The following is a 24,907-nucleotide window of genomic DNA, read 5'->3' as shown; positions in this document are numbered from 1 at the left end:
CCTTGTAGACACCACAATATTTTATTTCCATGAAATTTTATTTTGTTGTTGTCAAAAAGTTTAAGGGGAGTTCTAGTCCTTTTGAATGCTGTGGATGTGAGCATCCAGGGAGGCTGGTTTTCTTGCTTCTAGAATTTTTGCATGGAAGAGGCCTCATAGGTAGGGGGGGCAGTAGAAGAATGTTAAATAGAGAAACTGAGGAATTGGGCTGCAGATGGCATCTGGATGTTGACTTTGCTCAGCACCATGTCGGGCATGGACACATTTCAGGTTCTGCAGGAGTTGAATGTCAATCATGTCCTCCAAGAATCCCTTCACATGGCCAACACCATGGATTTCTTGAAAAACACAGCCCAGAGTCTTTGTCCTGTCCTAATGGTTCAAAAAATGACTGTTCAGATTTTCCATGGGGAAGGAGGATGTAGCTCCGATGATCTTTCTAATTATTCTGGAATGATAATTATTTAAAAATGACATAAGATTATTGAAAAATAACTCAAGTTCCATTTAAAAAAGGAAAGAAAAGATTTGTTAGATAAAGAGATTTTAGCTGTACAAACAAGAATGTGAGATGATGGGTAAGTTAATTTCCTTTATTACAGTAACCATTTTATTTTCTGTATATTCATGTGGCACACCCCAAATATACACAACGAGTTTTTAAATTGTAGCTGTTAAGCTGTTGTGCCTGATGAATGACCACTGGAGGGTCTTAGCAACCATCCTGCTCCCTAATTTTTAAAATTTTCAATTGACAAATAATTGTCCAGGTGAGCCTAAGGTCATCACCAGGGTCTTTAGGAGACTCGGATAGGAGTGGGGACAGAATGATAATAAGAGGGAAGGAGGTGGGTGGGAGGGAGGGAGAGAGAATACTGTAAAGTCAGCACACAGGCAGGCATGATGGTGGAGTCCTGGAGGGCAGGGGAAGCATGGTCTGTGAACAGGAGGAGAGAAATCCTGCCAGTACCAGGGAACATGAGCTCTGGGAGCAGGGAGTGACCCTACCGTGCTGGGTCTGGAGGTGTTGGACACAGCCTTGCTAGTCAGAGTGTAGGACTCAGGTTCAGTTGTCCATTTCCAGATCTTTTTGAGCCATGTCCTATACTGCTCCCGGACCTGCAGAGGCAACCCACGCTCTGGGTCAGCTCACCGAGAGGGGTGCAGGTGGGGAGGCATGGGTGGGAGCTGGGCAGGGGTACCTGTTGGCTGAGGAGGCAGTACACCAGGAAGATGAAGACGCCCTGAAGGCTGTTGATGATGGTGAAGAGGTAGGCCATGATGGGGGCCAGGGAGCCCACCTGCAGGACACCCAGACACCAGGTGCAGCCCAAGATGAAGAGATGAGCCATTGCTTTAAATGTCAGCACCCTAGGTTGGGGGAGAATGGAGGCTTATAATGCACCCACAACAAAATCAGTCTGTTCTCCTCTCCACCCATGGATGCACCTACTCTTCCCTGTGAGCTATTTCTTGGACTGAGCTCTGATCTTTACTCTCAATGATACCCCACAGTAGAAATGCCATTTTGGGTCCAGGATAGATTTTTGACTTGGATCCAGGACAGTGATCAATTCATAAGCTTACTTCAAAAAATTTTATGATGTTCCATGAGGATCCCTAATTTCATTAATCCAGCATTACTGAGGATGCCCTGTGCTAGGGCTTGGACATAAAAAAAACACAAAGAGAAGCTGGGGGCAGGGGTGCACACCTGTAGCCCCAGCTATTCAGGAGGCTGAGGCAAGAGGATCACTTGAGCTCAGGGATTGGAAGCCAGCCAGGGAAACACTGTCTCAGAAAACAAACACAGGACAAAATTTCTGTTTTCATTAATCATATGCTCTGTTCAAGTGGTAATACAACTAAATAGCGATATGCAAAAATTTGAAAGGTTAATCAGAGGAACCCAGTTGAAAGAACATAAATTTTACACAAGATGCTGAGTGAAGGAACAACCACGCCCCCTGGAGGACTGAACTGGAGTAGCGTTTTTCTACAGGGAGGAACAGTTAGTTACAGGGTGGGAAGGATTCTGAGCTGAGAGTGGGGCAAGAAACTGCAGCCTGAGACTTGGGGACTGTCAGGAGAACAACAATGCTCTTGGCACTCTTGCTGTAGAAGAGCTGAAAAAGAGTCCAAGCATTGCTGATCAGCCAACGCCAATTCCTCCTGAGGCTGAGGGAGTCCCAAGCTGGGATCAGAGTTGGAGGCATTTTGGGGCATCAACAGCAGAGTCCTGAGTCAGAGATGGCAGCCGTAGAAGGGAAGCTGCATTTGTTATTTCTGGGTCACTCAGAAGCCCCCAAGGAGGGACATGAGGGGCTGCCCAGGCACTGGCTTTGCTCTTGGGCATCATCCATGTCGGTGGGGTTGTGTCCCCTGCTCCATCTCACCTCGTGTTCTGGAGCGTGGACACATCACTGTTGATGGAGGACAGCTTGCTCTTCACAATCCAGAGGGTCATCAGGAAGAAAACCAAATTGACCTTCAAGAAACCACAGAGGAAAGACAGCAGCATGAATCTGGCATAATTTTCCTGTGTACATATATGACCACATCACAGTGAATCCCACCATCATGTACATTCATGAGAATGGGCCCCTAACTAGATAAGGTATATTCCATGCTTGTATAATTGTGTCAGAATGGATTCTACCTTCTCGTATAACTAAAACAACCCCCCCCAAAAGAAACCGCAGGAGGTTTATTAATATCTTCTTTTCTCTTTTGCAGTTCTGGGGAGGGAACCCAGACCCTAGTGCATGCCAGGCAAGCTCTCTGCCCTTAAGCCCTATCCCCATCAGGGAAAGTTTTATTGAATAAAAATTTAAATCAGTTATCTCTCCATTCTAGCCCTTGCAGCATCAATTCTACACCAGAGTGGGTTTTAGTATTTGACAATAGGATTAGAATTTGTAGATGAAGAAGTCTTGGAAAACCCAACCCAACCCGTAACAATCCAGGATAGTCCTGTTCTCATCACCATCCTTATAATCCTGCTCTTCTAGTGACCGTCATGTGGACAGCAAGGAACTCTGATGACATCACTCACACAAGAGATGGCACAGACAGGTCCAAGGAAGCCCCACACAAACCCCTGTTCTGGGTTGAGCCAGCAGCTGAGCAAGAGAGAGAACAGCATCACTTTGCTGTGTTCATGTAGGAGTCCACAACCAGAGTCACTCCACACATGCACAACCACAAGGACGGGAAGCCAGACCCCTGTATGTGTGATATGTCACAGTACACTCTACTGCTTAAGCTCTGAAGTACTCAAAATGCTACTTTGGTTCAAGTGATGGCTGTGGACATGCTCGAGAGGAGAAGGACAAGTGGGGTGCGTATTTACCGAGCAGGGGTGCCATACAGGTGAGGTCTGGCTGCTGCAGACACGGCCACGATGGCGGCCGGGACCCCGTAGCCCACAGGGAACATGAGCCTCCTCATGAGCCTATTTCTGCTGGAGGAACTGAGTATGGTCAGGTTCCGTGCGGTGAGGAAGAGGAACAGCCCCTCCAGCAGCATCCAGGTGAAGGAGGCCAGGTAGAGGTAGTGCAGGGCGCCCGCGGTGACCGCACACAGCACCTGGGGAGGAGAGAGACCCTGGGGCAGCAGTCAGGGTCTGGGCTTGGCCCAGGATGCCCCCTGCGCCCTGTGGCGGGTAATTCTTCTGTGCACCAGGCGCTGCACTGTGGTGCTTCAGCCATGGGCTGCGTGTGTGCTCCCATAGATCACAGCAGAGCTGGAGAGGTCCTGCTGCCCAGTGACGTTACAGCCTCCCAGAGCTGCCCTGAAGAGTTCCTCATGCAGTAGTGTTGATGTCACAGCCTCCCAATGGTGCCCTGAGGTGTTCCTCATGCACTAGTGGTGACGTCACAGCCTCCCAGTGCTGCCCTGCAGCGTTCCTCATGCAGTAGTGGGGATGCTCTCATGCACAAACCTGCTGTGCTGCTGGTTACCGAACAGCAGGTAAATACAAGGTCGGGCAGGACCTAATACTTACAAATGCCAACCAATGATCATGAATTTACTACACTATGCTTTTCACATTATTTTAAAAGTGACTGTAATTCACAGGGCTTAGTATCTTCTCTCCAAATGGTGCTGATCCTGGGAACAACTCAGGGTGCACACTGAATGACATTATCAGTAGCTGGATATTCACCCATCCCTGGGTTCTTAAGAGAAAGAAGCTCATTAAGTAATTCCTTGAATCAAAGCAGAGAAGATAATCAACCCAGAAGGTGGGCAGACCTACAAGCAGCAGGAAAGAGCAAGGGAGCAAACCACACAGCCCCCAGCACTCCAACAACTGACTCTGTAGGCACGACAGCAGAGGAAATGTTGGAGAAGAATTTAGAAAGCTCCTAGTTAAAATGTTGAAAGAGCTAAAAAAGATGTAAGGAATTAACCTGGAGAAGATACAGGAAGTGGAGGATCATTTCAATCAAGCCAGATTCTAAAAATGAACCAAATAGGAATTTTGAGAATGAATTACTTGATAAACCAAATTAAAAATTCAGTAGAACCTCCTGTTTCTCCTCGTAAAAAATGTCTGCTGTAAAATGAGGTGCCCCGTGACGCCAGCCAGTCGCCTCCATCGTGTCTCCTGATTGAATCAGGAGGCCACGTCTGGTGATTGACGGATGCCATCTAGTATTTGCGTCAGGGTTCACCCTACATGGTCCCCTAAAAAAGGAACTTCCCCAGGATGCAAGCCCTGTTGCTAAGCAACACGAGATGTAGGTGATGGAGTCGTCAAGAGAGCTCGTTTTCTCGTTGAATCTGTCAACGTGAAATAGTCATCGACCTCCTCTGGACTTCCCGGGACCCAGGCTGTTTGATTAGGAGCCAGGCAGCCTGGCTCCTGAGTTCAGCACCCCTGGGCGGGCAGGGTGGGGCGGGGACACCTGGGTACCTTGGGCTGGGTTCTGTCGATGGCCGTGAGGAAGAGCAGGTGGGCCAGCAGGAGGCAGAGCGAGAGCTGCAGGTACAGGGAGGTGCTGGTGTTCTGGATGGCTCTGCACAGGAGGAAGGTGAGGGCCGCCAGAACCAGGCACAGCAGCGACACGCCCAGCCCCACGCAGGTGATGAGGCTCAGCACCGGGTCGTCGTCCTGGGACAGAGGGAGGAGCCTTCACAGCCACGTGCCCGGCTGTGGGGTAGGAACCCTCCGCTATCTATCATTTGGTGCAGCAGATTCAGGAAAGGAGGGACGGGGTCCATGTGTGAAGCTGATAGGGGAGGGGCTCCAGGTTCAGAAGGTTGGACTGTTAGGTTTTCTGAATGGAGCAGGTAAACAGATGTTGTTTATGTGGATTTTGTTTTTGCAACATATCTGCCAATTTGAAATGGTTTCCCAAGAAAATGTTTGAAAACAAAGTTTGAACCCTGCAGGTGACATTTGTGCATGCTACATTTGAGACCCTGGTGTAAAGACAAAATTGGGAAATTAGGAGGCAGGATAGGGGAGGAGCAGAGGGAAAGAATGACATTTGATACATGAAACGGAGGCAAAACTTTCAAAATAAATGGCTCTGGGTAAAGAGTAATGGGGTGGTGGGTTTTAAGAGGACTTGGAGAAATAGGTGGGAAAGTGTAAACTTTAAGTTACCATCATCTTTAACTTTCTTCCTTTAACCAAGTATCTGATCTATTTGTACTATTTTTGTTCTTGAAACATCTAAAAATTTGAAATTGTTTCCTAAGAAAGCATTTAAAAATAAAAGTTCCTCCAGGTGATATTAACATTGCTGAGTTAAAAATTTTTTTTAGTAGTAGACACAATACCTTTATTTAATTTATTTATTTTTATGTGTGCAGAGGATTGAACCCAGTGCCTCACATGTGCTAGGCAAGATCTGTACCACTGAGCCCCAGCCCCAGTTCACATGTGCTGAATTTTGAAATTTCTGGTGTAAAGTCAATTAAAGCTAATTTCATATCTATATCTATATCTATATCTATTTCTATATCTATATCTACACACACACACACACACACACACACACACACACACACAAAACAGATGTTCGGTTGATATGCCTGAATCAGCCATAGGAGAGTGCAGCCCCTGGTCCCTCATCCCTTGTCCTGACACCCCTTGTCCTCTGTGACCTCCTTATAACCAGATGTTTCTTTTTGCAAACCAATGACCATGACCACTCTAGTCTTACAGATCGGTAGTGAACAGAATTCTAATTTATCTTTACATCTCCACTCCTTGCTGTGACACAAACCTTTTTCTAGTTATTCAGTCCTGTGATAAGCTAGGTGTTGGGATTTTGCAGGTGGAATTTAGGTTGTTGACTTTTAGATTAGGGAGTTTATTCTCCTGGGTCTGGTGTAATCAGGTGATTGCTTTAAAGATCTGGACTCTTCCTGTGAAAACACATTCAAAACTTGAGAGGGATTCCACAAGAGGAACGTTTTCATGCTGGTTTTTAGATGGGAACACTGGTGTTTTGTGAGAAGGCCAACAAGAGAGCCATATGAGAAGAAATGTGGGTCGCTCTTAGGAACTGAGTGTGGTCCCCCCTGACAGCTGCTAAGAGAAGGGAACTGGACTCTGCCTGCAACCAGGGAGCTGGAGGAGGGCTGCAAGACCCAGAAGAGACTGCAGCCCTGGCTGATGTGATCTTGTCAGTCTTTTAGAATCTGTACAAGGAACTCATCCCCCTGTGCTGGGTTGCTGACCCACAGAAACAGTGAGGGAACAAATTTGTTTTACTTCAGCAGTGTTTTGCAGCAATCGATGCTGAAGGCAGCCTCTCACCTGCACATCATAGTGGGCCACGAGGACGGCAAAGCTGCAGAGGTGGGTACAGTGGCAGGTGGTGCTGCCATCTCCAGTGCCCGCTGTCCTGCAGCCTTCAGTGGCCCAGTGACCACATCCATTCTGGCTGTGGTCCCAGAAGACACAGAGCACCTCTTGCCTTGGTGCAAGGGTCACTGGCTGTAGTAACAGGACAGGGGTGTGAGCTGGTCTTCCTGTGCACAGAGATGCTGACCCAGGAAGGGCTGGCTTTCCTGTGTGGGGTGCACCTGTGGGAGTCCTGCTGAACCTCAAGGTTAAGAGGACAACAAGGGTGTTCCTGGGCCTGGGGATCTTCTGACACCATGGTCCCCCACCCCCCACTCACAGGATGGGAGAAGGTGAAGGTAACTGGCGAGCTGAGGTTCTGGGTGTCCTCGTTGCTCAAAAAGACTGAGATGACATCTGAGAGCAGGACAGGAGAGACTCTTGGCAGCAAGTCCTCGTGTGTCCCATGGGGAGCCACCTGCTTCTCAGGCTCCAGGACCAGGGGAGCCTCAGCCAGCAGCTTGTCCATCCCTGGGGTGGAGACCAAGCCCACCACAGAAGGGCCTGCAGGACGAGGCCACGGGTGAGTCTCAGGGTCTCCTCCAGGGCCTCCTCTTTAGATGGCCTCTCCTCATTTTGAATTGTTGTATTATAATGATACATAATAGTGGGACTTGCTGCTCCACATTCACACGTGCACACAACAGAATGTGGCCTCACCACTCCCAGAACCTCCCCTTTGGATGCTCTTCTAGTGACCTCTTCCCACCCACATCACCCTTTAGTCTTTAATTCTGTATTTTGGGCATCTTTTTCCACCCTGAGGCCTCTTCCAAACAGTGTGGTACTGGTGTAAGGTGGACATTCCACCTTCTCCCCATCTCAGATGTTACCTGTGTAACAAGATTCCTGTGCCAGATTCCAGTTCAGCTGCATCTTTGCCTGATTCTGACTCAAGGTGACATTGCCATCTCCTCGCTCCTGTACCTCTAGGGACAGTTCTATGAGTCATGGGAAGAAGAAGAGTTATGTTAGGAATATATATATATATATATATATATATATATATATATATGTGTGTGTGTGTGTGTATGTGTGTATGTGGATATTGTATATGTACACGTGTATATCACATATATCAAGGACCTACATGTAACCTCCAATTCACTATAACCACACACATGTATATGTGTTTATATAGACACAAATATATATACACATACATATATGTGTGGGGGGCCGTCACACTGAATGGCTAGTATTTTCCTTCCCATGATTGGTAGAGGCTCTGTCAGTCACTTTCGTAGTGGCTCTAGACACTGTCCCTATCCTCAAAGTAGCAGAATGTGTCTTCATGCATAGGTGTGGCCTCCCACAGCCCCAGGGGTCGAGTTACCTTTTCTGTCCTTGTAACCCTGTCCCTCTTGACCTTTTTTGGATGGATCTTTCTAAAGAATGAGGGTCCCTCCAATAAAAATTCACTTGCAAATGTGCTAGCTCTCTCTCGCCAGCCTCTCATGACTTTTCCTTGCTCTCCCATTTGGGGGACTTGAGGCTGAGTGTGGAGGAGCTGTCCTGAAGCTTGATTTAAAGTTAAAATATGTGTCTGTGTTTTATTTAGTATCCCAGTAAATTCACTCAAGCAACTTTAGTTTAGCTGCCCGAGCTGGTCGGGGGCAGCATATATGTATATAATAATTCTTTGTTTCTTCAGATTTTGTATATATGTGTATTATATGTGTTGTGCATACACGTGTATATACACACACATTTACAAAATCTGAAGCTACAAAGAATTATGACAGAGCAAATGTCACCAACTATTTAGATAACTTAGGTGAAATAGACAAATTCTTATGGTCGCACAAACTACCAAAACTGACTCAAGAATAAGTAGAAAAGGGCTGGGGATGTGGCTCAAGCGGTAGCGCGCTTGCCTGGCATGCGTGCGGCCCGGGTTCGATCCTCAGCACCACATACCAACAAAGATGTTGTGTCCGCCGAGAACTAAAAAATAATAATAAATATTAAAAAATTCTCTCTCTCTCTCTCTCTCTCTCTCTCTCTCTCTCTCTCTCTCTCTCTCCCCTCACTCTCTCTTTAAAAAAAAAAAACAATAAGTAGAAAATCCGAAGAGACCTATAATGGATAAAGAGATTGAATCAATAATGAAAAACCTCCCTGATGGACATCCAAGATCAGATGGCTTTGACTGTGAATTTCACCAGTCATTTATGGAAAAATGAACATAACTTCTTTTTAAACTCTTTCAAACAACAGAAGAGGGAACAGCATCTAGTAAGTCCTGGAGGTCGATATTACTCTGAGGCCAAAACCAGATAAAGACATCACAAGAGACCACACTGGCCTCTACAGGGCCCAGGCGCACAACATGCCTTGTACACCCCTCCCCCAGTGGGGCAGAGACCACCAGAGCCTAGCCTTTCATGCAAGACCACCCCTTCGGACCAGCAGACTACCGTGGGAGGTCAAGCCCAGCGGCCTAGATCTACCCACTCCAACTTACACAGGTCCCAGATCTAGGATGCAGTAGCATCCCCTGAGGGACACCAGCAGGGTCTGGAAGCCCAACATCAAGGTGAGGTACAGACAATCTGCATGGGTACTACAAGAATATAGGGAAGAAACTGTAATATTTCAGATCCACACTGCAAGAAAGGAAGACACATAGACGACATGAAAAAACAAGGGAGGAACGTGCCCCAAACAAACCAGGACACTATAATAACAGAACCCAAGGACAGAGAAGTTGATGAAATGTTGGAGAAGGAGTTCAGAAGGTTCAGAATTAAAATGATCTCTGAATTAAAGAATGACCTAAATGAGCAAATACAAGCAAAAATTGATCACTCCAACAATGAGATAAGAGAGCAAAGACAGGTAGCAAAAGATTACTTTAAGAAAGGGATAAAAACCCTGAAAAAATACCAGTCAGAAATCCTTGAAATGAAGGATAGAATGAATCAAATAAAAAACTCAATAGAAAGCACAACCAACAGACTAAATCACTTGGAAGAAAGAAACTCAGATAATGAAGACAAAGTTTACAGTCTGGAAAATAAAGTTGATCACACAGTGAAGAAAGTTAGAAACCATGAACAGAACATCCAAAAATTATGGGACAGCTTCAAAAGACCAAGTCTAAGAGTTATTGAGATAGAGGAAGGCACAGAGTTTTAAACCAAAGGAATGCACAATTTCTTCAATGAGATAATATCAGAAAATTTCCCAAGCATGAAGAACAAATTGGAAAACCAAATACAAGAGGTTTTAAATTAAAACCCTATCTCTCACCATGCACAAAACTCAACTCAAAGTGGATCAAGGACGTAGGAATTAAATTCTCCATCTAACAGAAGAAAAAGTAGGCCCTAATCCTCATCATGTGGGATGAGGCCCCAACATCCTTAATAAGAATCCTATAGCACAAGAATTAAAACCAAGAAACAATAAATGGGATGAAATCAAACTAAAATGTTCCTTCTCAGCAAAAGAAACAATCTGTGAGGTGAATAGAGAGCCTACAACTTGGGAGCAAATCTTTACCCCTCACACGTCAGATAGAGCACTAATCTCTAGGGTATATAGAGAACTCAAAAAAGCTAAGCACCAAAAAACCCAAATAACCCAATCAACAAATGGGCCAAGGACCTGAAGAGACACTTCTCAGAAGATGATGTACAATCAGTCAACAAACACATGAAAAAATGTTCATCATCACTAGCAATTAGAGAATGCAAATCAAAACCACTCCAGTCAGAATGGCAGCTATTATGAAGACAAACAACAATAAGTTGGCGAAGATGTGGAGAAAAAGCTATACTCATACATTGCTGTTGGGGCTGCCAATTGGTGCAGCCAATATAGAAAGCAGAATGGAGATTTCTTGGAAAATTGGGAATGGAACCACCATTTGTTTCAGTTATCCCTTTCCTGTGTACATATACAAAGACATGAATTGGTGTGAATATGCTATGTATACAACCAGAAAAAATAAATAAAATAAAAAAGGTTAAAAAAGAGGCATAAAAATATATGTATGAAGACATGAATTGGTGTCAACATACTTTATATACAACCAGAGACATGGAAAATTGTGCTGTATATGTGTAATAAGAATTGTAATGCATTCTGCTGTCATTTATTTTTTTAAAAAATAAAAGAATACAAATAAAAAAAGGAAAGAAAGAAAACAAGAAACCTATATATCTTATGAACATAGACACAACAATCTCTCACAAAATATTAGGAATAAAATTAAGTAAGAGACTCAGGACTTGTACATAGAGAACTACAGAAGGTTTTGAAAGGCATTAAAGACCCCAAATGAAGGCAAGGACACCTTGTGTTCATGGATGGGGAAACTTTATATTGGTAAGATGGCGACATGCCCCAAAGAGATCTACAAAGGCAATGTCATCCCTATCCATGTGCCAACAGCCATTAATATTATAATTTTCTTGAATAGAAAAACTCACCTTAAAACTAACACAGCATTGTAAGAGATCCAAGTAGTTAAAGCATGGCTGAAAAGAGCAACAAAGGTGGAGGACGCACACTCCTGACTTCAGAACTGATGGCAAATGAGCAGAGCCCAAAGCAGCGTGGTACTGCCATGAAGACAGAGGGAAAGGTGAGCCCAGAAATAAACCTGCACCTCTGCAGTCAATTGGTTTTCAGCCAGGGGACCAAGACTATTCAATGGGCATAAGAACAGTCTCTTCAATGACTGATGAGGGATAATGGGATATCCAAGGAAAATGAAGGAAGTGGGACTCCTACCTCACACCACACACACAGATTAACTCAAAATAGAACAAAGGCCTCCATCTAAGAACTGAAGCCCATAAGAGACCTTGGATTTGGCAATGGATTGTTAGATATGACACTGAATGTACAGCCATGAAGGAGAAAGTAGATAAAGTAGACGTCCTCAAAATTGAAAACATCTGACATTAAAGTGAAACGATTATCACAGATATGAAAAGATAATCTATAGGGTGGAGAAATTCGCATTTCCAAGTTGCACATCTCATAATGGTTTCCTGTCAAAATAGATGAAAAGCTCTTACAACTCAAGAACCAAAGGACCAACCCAATCACAAATGCACAAAGGATCTGAACAGACATTTCTCAAAAAAGATCCACAAGTGGCCCAGAGGCACATGAAAAGATGCTAACCATCACCAGTCAACAGGGAGATGCAACTCAAACAGGCAACGAGACACCACCTCACATGCACTAGAACAGTCGTGGTAAAAACCAACTGAATCAGAAGTAACATGTTTTGCTGAGGCCATGGAGAGGGGATCCTTGCACCCCGCTGGTGGTACTATGAAATAGTGTGGCCACTCTACAAACAGTCTGGTGGTTCCCCCCCAAACTGAACACAGAATTACCATGTTACCTACCAAGTCCAGTCCTTACAGACACACCAAAGCACTGAGAACAGTTTTCAAACACTTATACATCAATATTCTTAGTGGTAAGTCACAATAGCCAAGAAGTGGAACCCACCCAGATGTTCATCAGTGGCTGAGTGGGTCAGCTAACACCCATAGGATGGAGTCATGTTCAGCTATGAAAACGGATGGAGTGATGCTATGCCCTGCTCAACAGCATTATTCTAGGAGAAAGAAGCTAGAGGGACAGGTCACACTTTGTATGATTGCTTTTTACTAAATGGTGGAATAGGCAGCTCCATTAATACAGCAAGCAGGTGAGTGGATGCCAGGGTTGGGGGAGGGGAGGAGTGAGGGATGAAAGCTGAGGAGGCACTGAGTTTGATTTTGGAGAAAACTGTCTTAAAATGGAGGTGATGGCTGCATCAGTTTGTGAATGTTCTTGATTCCACTGAAATGTCGAACCCTGGATTTTAAATGGTGATCTTAATTGGTGAAACTTGTAAAATGAATTTTACCACAATAAAACAATACCTAAATATCAAGCAAGATTAGTTTACATTACTCCAAATTAGCTTTTGGAAGCTGTTTCTATTTTGTAACCTAAAATTCTTAGAAAAAAAATTTTTTTAGTTGTAGATGGACACAATACTTTTGCTTTATTCACTTATTTGTATGTGGTGCCTCTAGGCAAGTGCTCTACACTGAGCTACAACCCAGCCCCCCTAAAATTCCTTATTGTCATTTCCTGCTGATAATGTATACTATATTGTACATGTGTACTATTTGTGGTTTTATGTCTTTTTCACTGTTGTGATTATTTATGGGAGTCACGCTGAGGTACAGTGTGGCCACTCAGCTCTAGTGGGATCAGAAGAGGAATGAGGCTAGGAACAGGGGCTGGCACAGACCCAGGGACTTACGTGTGCCTGCAGAATAATTGAAGGTCGCTGTCCCCTCAGGCAGAGCCCTGCTCAGGTGTCTCAGGGCACTCTCCAGGTCTGTCAGCAGGTGAGTGGCCACGCAGTGCTTCTGTGAGGGGGGCAGGGTCTCCAGGTCCCCAGGGGTCTCCAGCAGCTCATCCACCTCCTGCATGATCCCCTGGAAGGATGGGGGCACAGAGCAGGTGGACTCGGGCCAGAGGTACCACACGAAGGGCTTGACCACTCAGCCTCAGAGAATAGACCCAGACACTGTCCAGTTGGGGATAGAGAGAGCATGGTTTGAGACTCCCTGGGTGGTCCTTGTTCCTCAGCCCTGGTTCGTGATTGTCAAGGATGACAAAGACCAGGATGAGAGCAAGAGGACAGACAGTGCACGTGGGCCTCCAACAGTGTGTGTGGCTCCCAGTATCCTCTTCCACCTGCCCTGGGAGAGTGGCCAGCTCAGAGCAGGGCCCCACTGTGCTTGGGCCTGTCTCCCTCCCCCCAGACCACAGCTGCCCTCTCCCTCTATGGGAGGTCTCCCCCTGCTTCCCCTGGATCCTGCCCTTACCTGGATGGTGTCCTTGGCCTGATCTGGCTTGAAATCCCTGTGCAGATTGTTGACTTTGTCAAAGAAGCGGGAGAGACTCTGGGGAGGTGAGATGAGGGGTCACAGGTGGGTGGGAAGCTCAGGGCCAAGGGATGGACAGGGTGCTGCCCCAGGGATCCCCACCTCCCTGTCCTAGTTGGGGCACTCACCTGGCTGCGGACTCCAGGGGGCAGAGGCCAGGTGAAGAAGGACTTGACTGCAGGGACAGGACAGTGGTTCATTAGGAGGAGTGCAGGTGTGCGTGTATGGGTGTGTATGAGCATGTGCACGTGGGTGTGCACGTGTGTGGGGTGGGGGGAGGTTCTGGGGTCAGGGCAGGCCGGGAACCTTTGCAGATGGTGCTGTTCTGGCCATTGACGCTCCCAGGAATCAGCTCCCAGCCTGGGCGGCAGTGGCACTGGTACGACCCCAGGGTGTTGGTGCAGATGGCGGACTGGCGGCACTGATGCTTCCCGGAGCTGCACTCGTCCACATCTGGGGACAGAGACAGAGGGGTCAGTCCTGCCTCAGCCAGGACCAGTGCTCTCTGCTGTTAGAGCTCCACCCACTTCTTCCCGCCATTAGTGCACTGCCAGGCTGCGGTGCTGCCACCTGGCGACCCACACCCTTGCGAGATGGGAGCCAGATCAAAGGGTGTGCGAGGCCTGTGCAGGTGCAGACTGTGAGGCTGCGGTAACTCATCACCCAGTTAGTCACTAGCTGCTGCCCGGGGCCCCAGGAGCCTCCTGACAGACCCCAGCTCCTCCCCTAGGACCCAGTCTTTCCTGTCCAGCCCCTGGAGCTTTAGTTGGTGCAGGCGCAGCAGCACTGGACGTGGTCGATTTGCCCGAGAGGGCTGCGATCCCGGCTGGACTGCGGGCCTCTGAGTGTGGCCTCTGAGCCCCACCTTCGCACACGGTGTTCTTCAGGCCGTTGGGGGATCCGCGCACCGGCTTCCAGCCGGGTCGGCAGCGGCACTGGTAGCTGCCCACTTGGTTGAGGCAGTGGGCGGATTTGTGGCACGGGTTTTGTCCAGAGGCGCATTCATTCACATCTAGGACACAGCAGGGGGTCAGTCCCCGCCCCTGACCGGCTCCCACGCCCCTACTCACTGCACCCACTTCTCCATCATTTTGCTGTCCCAAGCCAAGGACCTCTGCATGTGCCTCACTTGGTGACTTCAACTTCAGAGCACCCTACGGTGGCCACCTTGCATGAAGGGCACAGCAGTTTACAGGAGATGGAGCCAGAGGGAAACTGAGGCCAGGGGGTGGAATTTCCTGACCAAGGACTCTGGTCGCCCTCTTTCTGGCCATGGTGGATGCTCCTTGTCAGAACTGAAAGTGACTCTCTTTTACTCTCAGGTGACAGAACAGGAAGAGCTGAGGCCAGATGGCCATGCAGCCTCCCTTAGGCTGAGCCTGAGCCCCTTGACCTGTGGGAACCTCAGGTCTTCTACCTCCTTGGGTGCAGGACCTGCCTCTGCTGCACCCCTGGATCTTGTCCACCCTCAGGGGTTCTCCCGGGGCCTCTACCTGTGCACAGCTTCGGGTCCTCTGGGTTCAGCTCAAAGCCAGGCAGACACTTGCAGGTGTAGTTGCCCTGAGTGTTGGTGCAGGTGCTGCGGCCCTTGCAGATTCTGGGGTTCTGCTTACATTCATCCACTTCTGCAAGAGGAAGAAGAGGGGCAGGATGTGGGCAGCCGGCAGCTTCAGGTGGCTTGATGGGTTGGATGCTATTGTTGTGATCAGAGGGTTTGGCTCTGTCAGCCCAGGCTGGGAGTCAGCCAGGTTCCTGGCATGGAGGCATGGGGTGGACCCACTGTGTCCCCAGGTTCCTTTCCTAACCCACAAGGAGGCTCTTCATGGGGAGCATGGTCTCCAGACCCTCTATTGTCCTTCCAGTGCCCTCTGCCTCTCTGGGAGGCAGGGTCAGGGCCAGCTGGGTCAGAGTGTCATGGCCACATGTGTCCTGGCTTGAGGATTTGGAGCAGAGGCCAGATGGGTCCCCCTGGGACCCGAGTGCAGGGGAAGTGCTGAGCTCCTGAGTGGGGCCTGTCTTGGCTCCAGGGTGGCCTTTGGCCTGATGTTGCTAGTGTGACTGCTCGATGGCTGAGTTGTCCCTGGGTCCCAGTGACCTAGCAGGACAGGTTCTCTCATCCCACTAGCTCTGAGAGCCCAACTCCAAGGAGAGGAACCGAGATCCGCCCCTGAGCCAGGCCCACTGGGACAAGACTTAATGGCAGGGACAGGAGTGAGGACCATGCCAGAGCGCCCAGGGTTGACATCCAGCCAGGCAGCCCTGGGACGGTGCAGGTGTCTTCCTGACTCAATGAAGGCATCCTTGTCCTATGGAGGCCAGCCATGGGTGGACAGCTGCAGAGAGTGGAGCCATGGGGACGGGGAGGGGTGGCAGGCATTTCTGTCATCTGTCTTTCACCTCCACCAGGACACAGACCTGTGGCCAGCTGCATGGGACCCACTATCTGCCTCTGTCCCCAGTGGTCAGGCCCCTGGGATCTGGATTGACCTCCTCTGGAGAGGGTTGGGGCTGGGCAGTGGTTCTACCTCATCCTCTCCTACTGTGTGTTCCAACCGGAGCATCTTCTTCCACCCGACTCAGTGTCACCCTGCCCACCCCTGTCCTGACACCCCATCCTTCAGTGTCCTCAAGTGGACCAAAGTCAGGATGGAGAGAGCAGCGTAGAGAAATGAATGAGGCTGAGAGGTGAAGAAGGGTGTGGCTGATGAGGGCGTGGCTGGTGGGGGCGTGGCTAGTGGGGCTGGCCGGTGGGGGCGTATCTGAAGAGGGCAGTGTAGAGAAATGAATGAGGCTGAGAGGTGCAGCAGGGCGTAGCAGATGGGGGCGTGGCAGGCGGGGGCGTGGCTGGTGTGGCTGGCCGAGGAGGGCGTGTCCGAGGAGGGCGTGTCCAAGGAGGGCTTCATTGAGAAAGCGTGGGGCACTGGGGGCGTCCTCTCCAGGCCAGAGTATTGGCTGTGGACTGGACCTACCCTAGAGTTTCCTTCCTCCTGAATTTCCCGACTGGGTCCCTGGGTCCATGGTGGCTAGGGGGCCCAGGAGTGTTCCAGGTGGCTGAGTCCTTGTGGGCCCCGGAAGGGGCAGGGATCATCCCAGCAGCCCCTAGCAGTGGGAAGAGGACAGAATGGCACTGGAACAAGCTTGCCACGGGCTCCTGGGATATCTTGACCCCTCCCCCTTGCCATTCATGCAAAACAGGTGCCAGTTAGGCAGCGGGGTGTTCTGAAGGTTCAGAAGTGGCCCTCTGAGGAGGGTTCTGAGTTTTGGGGAGTGAACAGATATGAGCAGTCAAGAGTCTTGCACGGCTCTGAGATGCCTGGAGAATGTGGGGCAAGGAGCCCAGGGAGTGGGTACCAGGTCTGCCCATCACTGACTCCATGGGCTGTGAGGCCAGTGGTCGTATCTTCAGGTGCAGTGAAGACCACAGTGTTGAAGGGTGAGGAGGGAATGAGTAGGGCCCAGCTGAACCCTTACTGAGCTGAGCCCACGGGGGCGGGGGTGTCATCCACCTCACCCCTGCTCACCCTCCTCTGCCCATCCACCTGAATGAGCTCTGCCCCCTCACCCCCACAAGCCCTGGCTTCTTTTTAACCTAGCAACACAGCGTGGGGCACAGAGGGTGTGCCAATAACGATAGCCATCATCTGAGGCTGAGGGCTTGCACTTAGGAGGATCCTGACCCTTAGGTGCAGTTGTCCAGGCTGCTCACTGCATCAGGGTGCCCAAGCACATGGTAAGCAGGGGCTGAAAACCAACCCCCTTTCCAGTCATCAGATGCGGCTGTGTCCACCTGGAGAGGAGGAGCTTTTTGAAAACTCATAAAAAAAGCTTTTTCCCTTTGGTCAAGGCTTGTACATATGACACAATGTGCACCCACAGGTACCCTGTCTGGTCAGAGTCCCCTTGATCCTCAGTTTAGCCAGGCTCTCTTACAGGCACCTGTAATTTTCATAATCCTCCTGGAAGACACAGGAGGTAGGCACTGTTATGATCACCTTCATGATACAGATGGGTAGACCAAGTTCAAAGAGAGGTAGTGACTTGACTAATAACATGCAGCTAACAGGTGGCACAGGCAGGTTTTGGACCCAGGCAGCCAGTCGCAGAGCTGGACCCTGGCATTCATGCTACCCTGCTTCTGTGCTGGGTGACAGGTACATGCACACCTGCCTGTCTCAGACCAGGCACACTCCTGTAACCAGGGTTCTGCCATCTAGATGTCACAGGAAAGGGTCTGGCAACCTCAACCTGATGATGGGGAGGTGGTGGAAGGGCCTACCTTGTAGCTGTTCTCCTCTCATTAATAAAGGATTCTTGGCTCCAGAAATGAGCACACAGCCTGGGCTGCACGTGCAGCCATTGTGCCCTCTATGACCTGGCCGTCTGCAGATTTTCCACGGGGCACTCTCATGGCCCTCATTTGGTGATGTCTGCAACATGACGGGTCAGAGGCTCACCTCCCAAAGTTGTGCTTTCTCTCAGGGAAGAGACCCAGGTGCTCAGCCTGACCCTGCTGTGAGACGTGGACAGACCTAAGACCCCAGGTGGACCTCCTGAGCCGGGCTGCTCTGGAAGTCCCAGGACCACTCTGCTCTCTGGAGCAGAGCCCAAGGACATGTGGGTTCAGATTCTGTGCCATGGTGGGGCCTGGCAAGGGATCTACATCTCCTCTCCATCCTGGAGTGGCAGAGGGAGGCCCAGCCATTCCCTGGACCCTCCCCTGTGGGAATCCTTGCACCACTGGGGTCCTACAGGTGGTCTAGGCTCAGGGAGAAGGTGGCAGTGATGGCCACCCTTGATGCCTAAGCAGTGGGGGGTGGGAGATCACGGCCAAGGGTTTCCCAGAGTGACACTCATCATTAACACCTGAGGATAGAGCCGGGTGCTCAGAAACAGAGCAAAGCTGGGCACATCCCATGACTTGACCTCAGAATCTCCTAGGAAGCTGTAGTGACAACACAGTGTGGTTCTGTATGGGGACAGACACACAGCCACGGAGCAGGACAGACAGCCCAGAAAAACCCACGTATTTACAGCTGATTTTTGATGAAGGTGCCAAGAGCACACAATGGGAAGGACTCTTCAGTAAAAGTTGGGACCCTGGACATGCCAACCAGGAGGACATCAGAGCCTCCCCTCACACCACATAAAAATCACCTCAGATTAAATAGTGAAGGTGAGATTGGACCTTCCCTGCTGCTTAGCGGAGAGCACAGGGGAGAGCTGGCGACGTTGGCCTGTCAGTGATGGTTTGGACGGGACCCAAGGCACAGGCAGCAAAATACAAACGGACCAAGGGGATCGTAGCCAAATAACAGCTTTTGAAAAGCAAAGGAAACAGTGGACAGAGTGAGGGACAACTCAGGGAACGGGAGGCACACTCACATGCCACGCGTCTTATTAGGTGTCAAAATGCAAAGTATCATGAGGAGCTTGATCAAGCAACTCAGCAGTAAGAAACCCGCTCACCCCATCCGCCAATGGGCAAGTCCCTCAACAGACGCTTCTCAAAGGACGACAGGAGAAGGGCCCAGAGGCCCAGGAGAAATCCCCCGCCATCACCAATCCTCAGGGGACTAGAAAGGAACTGTGATGAAATGTCACCTCACACCTGCTGGGTGGCTGTTGGGGAAGCTGGATGGTCACACTGGTGGCCAGCAGGCAGAGCAAAGGACGCTGTGCACACCATGGCTGGGAACGTAAGTGAGCCCCGCTGTGGCGGAAGGCAGTGGGGACGGTCCTCAGATATTAAAAATAGAACTACCTCTGAGCCCATCCCATCTCTGCTTATTTTTTATTTTGAGTCAGGGTCTCAGTAAGTTGCTTAGGGCCTTGCTAAGTTGTTGAGGCTGGCCTGGAACTTGTGATCCTCCTGCCTCAGCCTCCAGAGCTGCTGGATCCCAGGTGTGCACCACTGGGTCTGGCCAATGTTCTGTATTCTTTAAATCACTAAGGGATTAGATTTGAGGTGTTCTCAGCATGTGAGCCATCCCAGTGTGCACACATGTTTCAAAATATCATTCTTTATATGATGAATATGTACAATATTTTTATTTATCAGTTAAAGAAATAAAGGAAAAAAAAAACAAGAAAACACTCGTTAGAGGGATGACTGAGATGGTTGTGTAACAGGAATGTGCTCAGTGCCACAGAACTAGTATACTGAAACGTGGTTAAAATGATAAGTTTTATGGATGCAGGTTTCATCACAATTTTAAAAACCTGCCACTGAGCAACAACAAGAAGAACTAAAGTGAGGTGCTCAAGCAGGTGCGGTGGCACAGGCCTGTAATCCCAGTGACTCAGGAGGCTGGGGATGTGGTCAGTGGCAAGGCCCCAGGGTTAGGTCCCCAGGACCAAAACAAACAAACAACTAGAAAACCAAAGGCCCCAGGTGCCCAGGCCCCAGCAGGTCCCACCTGCCTTTCCTCACAGTGACACAAATGCACCTCGATCGTCCCCAGGAACCCCCCAGCTCCTAGTGTGGCACTCAGAACTGGGGGTGGACACTGACAGACTTTCCAAGATGCCCAGCTTGTCTCTGGGGAGTCTTGCTGTCCCCACCCCTGGAGGAAGTTCCCCCTTATCAGAGAGGGCCACAGACAGGAAATGAGGAAGCTTCTGGAAGCAGCTCCCAGCTGAGGCCCAGGGTGTTTCCTGGCGTCTTATCTCTCCTGGTCTCTAAACGTGAGGGGAACATGCTCAGGAAGCAGGTCCCCTTTGAGTGCCACAGGGTCCCACAGGACAGAGGCCTGAGGTGAATGGCCGACACAGCAGCCTCAGAGAACCCCAGACAGGAGTGAGTGACAGCTCATGGCAGATGGCCCTGGGTGTCCCAGAAAGGGGCCAAAGGTTCCCGGAGCCCAGAGGATTCCTGGGGTCAGGATGAGGCAGGGAGGGCTTCTGGTCTCCTGGACCCATTTTTGCACCTGAGGATGCCCTGCTGGGACCCCTCATCTGGGCTGTGTGGATCAACAGCAGGACGGGCCAGGGCAGGGCTGATGCTCCCTAAGGGCCCCTGTCCAGCCCCCACGTGGCCATCACAGTCCCCTCCCCTGTTCCCAGCTGGTAGCAATGGCTGCAGAGGTGTGCCATAGGTGGAGGGGACCAGGTGGGGTGTGGTCGTGTGGGGACAGCTGGGAATGAGGTGCAGCAGCACCCCCAGGGGACCTTCCACCAACTCCCACATTTCCCCACATCCTGGGCTCAGCCTCCCCCCAGCTCCCTGGGTTCCCCAGTAATGAGCCACTGAGAGCCCCCACCTCATGGGATCTCTGGGGCTCCAGGCTCCTGGGGGTAGACACAAGGAGGGCTGCAAGAGAGGAAGTGGTTTTGCTGATCCCATGCTGCTCTCGGGTGGCCAGTCCAGGCTTTGGACCCAGGGAGCTGATCCCTGCCTCTGACCTTGGCCTCCACACCACCCTCCCTCTCTGTGCTGCTGGGACAGTGGCCTGGAGTGGGCACCACCTGTGTCAACCAGGGCCTTGGCCCCTGGATGCCCACAGGATAGCTCTGTCCCAGTCCTCTGGCTGACACCCCTGGATATGGACCCAGGGGACAATGCTGAGGTGGGCGTGAGCTGGAAGCTCCTTATCCCCCCAGACCTAAGGGCAGGTGAGCACAACTCCTGGGGCCAGGCCCTGTTTAGCTCAGAAGCCATTGCTAACAGCACTTTCTGGGAGCTAGGACCTGCTCAGTGCCTTTGGATCTCATTCCCCTCCTTATGACTCTCCCCTCTCCTACTTTGTTCCCCTGGTTCTGGGGACTGACCCAGAGACTCACACCTGCTAGACAAGTGCTCTACCACTGAGCTACGCCCCAGTCCTGGACTCCCCTTCTGCAGATGGACACACTGCAGCACAGAGAGGTGAGGTGACTTGTCTGAAGTCACACCGTGAACCAAGAGCAAAGCTACCTCTGGTTTTGTTTTGATTTTCTCAGTGCTGGGGAGGGAGCCCAGGGCCCTGCTCATGCCAGGCAAGGGCTCTGCCCGGGATCCACACCCCAGCCTCTACCTTTGTTTGTAGATTTAGGAGATAGGGGCTCCTTCCTGTGGCTTTTGTTTTTTCTTTGTCTCTCCCCCACTTTTTTCTCTTTTGGGATGGGGTCTCTCTGTTTCCCAGGCTGTCCTTGGACTCCTGGTCTTGAGTGATCCTCCTGCCTCAGCCTCCCAAGTAGCTGAGACCACAGGCACAGGCCACTATACCTGGATTTTCTTTCTTTCTTTTTTTTTTAAACACAATGATGTCATTACATCTCACATGTCCACAGGGTTTCCTGATAAGCACCCTGGGCATCGTCACAGGCACACTGAGGATGGGGCCAAGCAGCTGGTCCCAGAGTGCCCTGACCCTCTCCCTCCTCTTGTGCTGGTGACAGGTGCACACACAGCTGCCCCATCTCACAGTCCAGGTGCTGAGGCTATAACTGGGCGCTGTCCCCAGATCAGCTCTGGTGCCCTGAACTGCATGTGGGGGGAGGTGAGGGGTGGGCCTTACCTTGACATGTGTTCTCACTCTCATTAGTGAACTTTTTTGCCCCAGAAAGGAGCCCATAGCCCGGGCTGCACATGCAGTAGTAGCTCCCCTCCATATTGTGGCAGTCAGCAAATTTTCCACAGGACACTTTCATGGGTGGCACACATTCATTGATGTCTGCAACATAATAGGACCAAGGGTCACCTCCCATAGATGTGTAGTCTTACAGGCAAGAGACTCCTGTCCCCTTTCTAAACCCCCAGCATGGGGTCTGACGTTGAGTTAGTGTCTTCTGGACAGAATCCTGAGCTGTACTGCTGAGGCTGTGCTGTAGCTGGAGCAAGCCCTTCCTAAAGGCCACATAGTCTGCTCTGTTCATCTCAGTCCTCTGGCTGACACTCCCAGTTTGGACACAGGGGACAATGCCAAGGTGGGAGTTGGGCTAGAAGATCAGCATCATCCTCTTCAGACCTAAGGGCAGGCTGAGAACAACTCCTGGGGCCCAGGTCCTCTCTGTGCAGGAAGCCATGCAATTCCCTGGTCTCTCTGCCATCTTACTCTTTCCTTTCTCTTTTTTGTCTTTGATGATTGCCTTGAGGTCAAAGGCTCAGCCCTTGAACATTACCCGTGACCCCCACTGACACTGGGCACTCGCAGTCTCTGATGTTCCCTGGCCCCTCCCCCATCCTCTTTACCATGACAGGTGACCAGGGGGTCAGTGAAGATCTCTGTAGATGAAGAGGCAAACCCCGGCTTGCAGCGACAGGCGGTGGCGTTGACACATTCCGAGTTAGGAGGGCACCCGGGGGCACAGGCTGTGGGGGCACAGATTGGTCAGAGGTTAGGAGGGGGCAATGAGGTCGCTAGAAGAGGGTCCCAGGAGGTGGGGAGCTGCCCTGAGCCTCCCTGCCCAGGCCTCTCCTCTTTGGGCTGCGGGTGCAGGGCCCCTCCCAGGCTCTGGCTGTGGACACGCTGCTCCCCCACACTCACCCTGAGAGCCCTGGGCTCCAGCTCTGGAGAGACTCAGCAGGACACACAGCAGCCCTGAGACACAGAGAGGGCAGGTCAGCGGGCCCAGCAGGAAGAGGAGGCTGGAGGCGATGCACTGGAGGGCAGGGGCTGTGGACCCTCCTGGGCTCAGATGTGGTCCACTCCTCAGAGGGAGCCCAGGTGGGGCCTCCCAGAGGGTCTGGGGGATGGGAAGGGGGCTGAGCCTGGCAAGCTCTGGGCTCCAGCCATGGCTCTCCTGGCCTGTGGGTGGGGGACTGGAGCCTGGTGGCCCTGGTTCAGACCCTGGAGCACAGGCAGGCTGCCTCACTGCCCCACCTCAGTTTCCCTTTCTGTGGAGTGGGGACAAGATGACACCCACGTCCTAGGGTCATATGAAAACAAACCCCAGTGTGTCAGGGTGTTTACCACCATCACTGACCTTTAGGTAGGAAGGGAGGGTCAGGGCCAGCTGGTCTCTCAGGTCCCCTGCCTGGTCTCTCAGGTGCTCTGGCCCTGTCCCCTTCCTCAGGGACACACACCACACCAGCCACCTGGCCTGCAGCTGTAGCTGCAGCACCTGAGAGCCACATCTGCCACCACCACTGTCAGCCCCACGGCCTGTCCTGGGACCCCGTGGTGCCCTATTACCCCCCAACAGGAAGGTGCTGTGGGTAGGTGCTGGGCTCAGGCTGGGGGGGCCTCCTCCTGCTGTTTCTGCCTCTCAGCAGCTGCCCCCTCCCAGGGCATATCCTGGGGACCCTCCTCAGGTCAACGGGGCCTTAGGTACATGAGCCTTTTGCTGTTCAACAAAGAGACAGGCGAGGATTCAAAGAGAGTCTGGTTCTCAATCCCTAAAATAAAGTCTAGGGGTATTGGTGGTTCCTTCTTGGTCAATTTATTTAATGCGCTGCCTGGACAGCTGGTCAGGCTCTAAACATTGTCATGAGGCCTTCATCAGAGGAGACCCCATTGAATGTGAAGATGCAAGTAAAGCAGGATCCCCTCTCCTGTGTGGGGCTCATCTAACCCATGGAGGCCCTAAGAGACCAAGACTGGCCCCCGGAGGACGGAGTTCTGGTCCAGACTACTTCTGGACCTGAGATGGAACATCAGCTCCTCCCTGGTCTCCATCCTGCCACCTCCTCCCTGGTCTCCATCCTGCCACCTCCTCCCTGGTCTTCATCCTGCACCTCCTCCCTGGTCTCCAACCTGCCACCTCCTCCCTGGTCTCCATCCTGCCCCCTCCTCCCTGGTCTCCATCCTGCACCTACCTGGCGGAGTCTGGACTTCTCAGCCTGCACAATTGCATGAGCCATGTTCTTAAAATAACCATCTTCCCCTCTCTCTGTAGCGCCCCATTTGTCCCATTTATCCGGAGAGCCCTGCTGCATCAGGGAGTAAATGAGAAACCCCCTTGTGTGCTAAAGTTTGCGCTAGGGAGTAACTTTCTAGGAACAACTTTCTCCTTTGAGAACTCAATAATTTAAAAAAAGGAGCTGACATCCTTTACAAATACCCTCCCTGCTCTCCCTTAAGGGACAGTGAGAAATCCAGGTTGAAATGAAGCAAAGGACTTGCTGGTGGCTCTTAGGTCCCTTTCTTGCCTGTCACATGTCATGATTCCACTTACCTTGGAGCAGTCTTAGACATCTGCTCCTCAT

General features: G+C 50.7%; 1 protein-coding gene across 1 annotated transcript; it reads right to left on the bottom strand.

Annotated features, from left to right (window-relative positions):
• Positions 1-362: 362 nt before the first annotated feature.
• Positions 363-24,907, bottom strand: LOC144253882 (adhesion G protein-coupled receptor E2-like). The gene is made up of 20 exons (XM_077796540.1): positions 24,877-24,907; positions 23,247-23,300; positions 22,952-23,071; positions 22,278-22,433; positions 15,276-15,407; positions 14,648-14,794; positions 14,089-14,235; positions 13,911-13,957; positions 13,723-13,800; positions 13,152-13,329; positions 7,699-7,806; positions 7,142-7,369; positions 6,779-6,954; positions 4,922-5,119; positions 3,353-3,588; positions 3,056-3,122; positions 2,397-2,488; positions 1,203-1,371; positions 1,009-1,119; positions 363-448 (listed from the first exon to the last, which is right to left on the bottom strand). The coding sequence occupies exons 1-20, from the start codon at positions 24,905-24,907 to the stop codon at positions 440-442; spliced, it is 2,484 nt and encodes an 827-aa protein (XP_077652666.1). The 3' UTR covers positions 363-439.

The sequence above is a fragment of the Urocitellus parryii genome, chromosome 3 (assembly GCF_045843805.1).
Source record: "Urocitellus parryii isolate mUroPar1 chromosome 3, mUroPar1.hap1, whole genome shotgun sequence".
In the NCBI taxonomy this organism is placed as follows: Eukaryota; Metazoa; Chordata; class Mammalia; order Rodentia; family Sciuridae; genus Urocitellus; species Urocitellus parryii.
This window is presented reverse-complemented; position numbering and strand designations above follow the sequence as displayed.

Bases quoted from the DNA above. Each gene is read 5' to 3' on its own strand.
- LOC144253882 (XM_077796540.1), bottom strand. From the start codon at position 24,907: ATGAGGAGCAGATGTCTAAGACTGCTCCAAG. The intron at 23,072-23,246 runs GTGAGTGTGGGG...GTGCCCCCACAG, and splicing joins TGGAGCCCAGGGCTCTCAGG to CCTGTGCCCCCGGGTGCCCT. The intron at 6,955-7,141 runs GTGGGGGGTGGG...TACTACAGCCAG, and splicing joins CACCTTCTCCCATCCTGTGA to TGACCCTTGCACCAAGGCAA.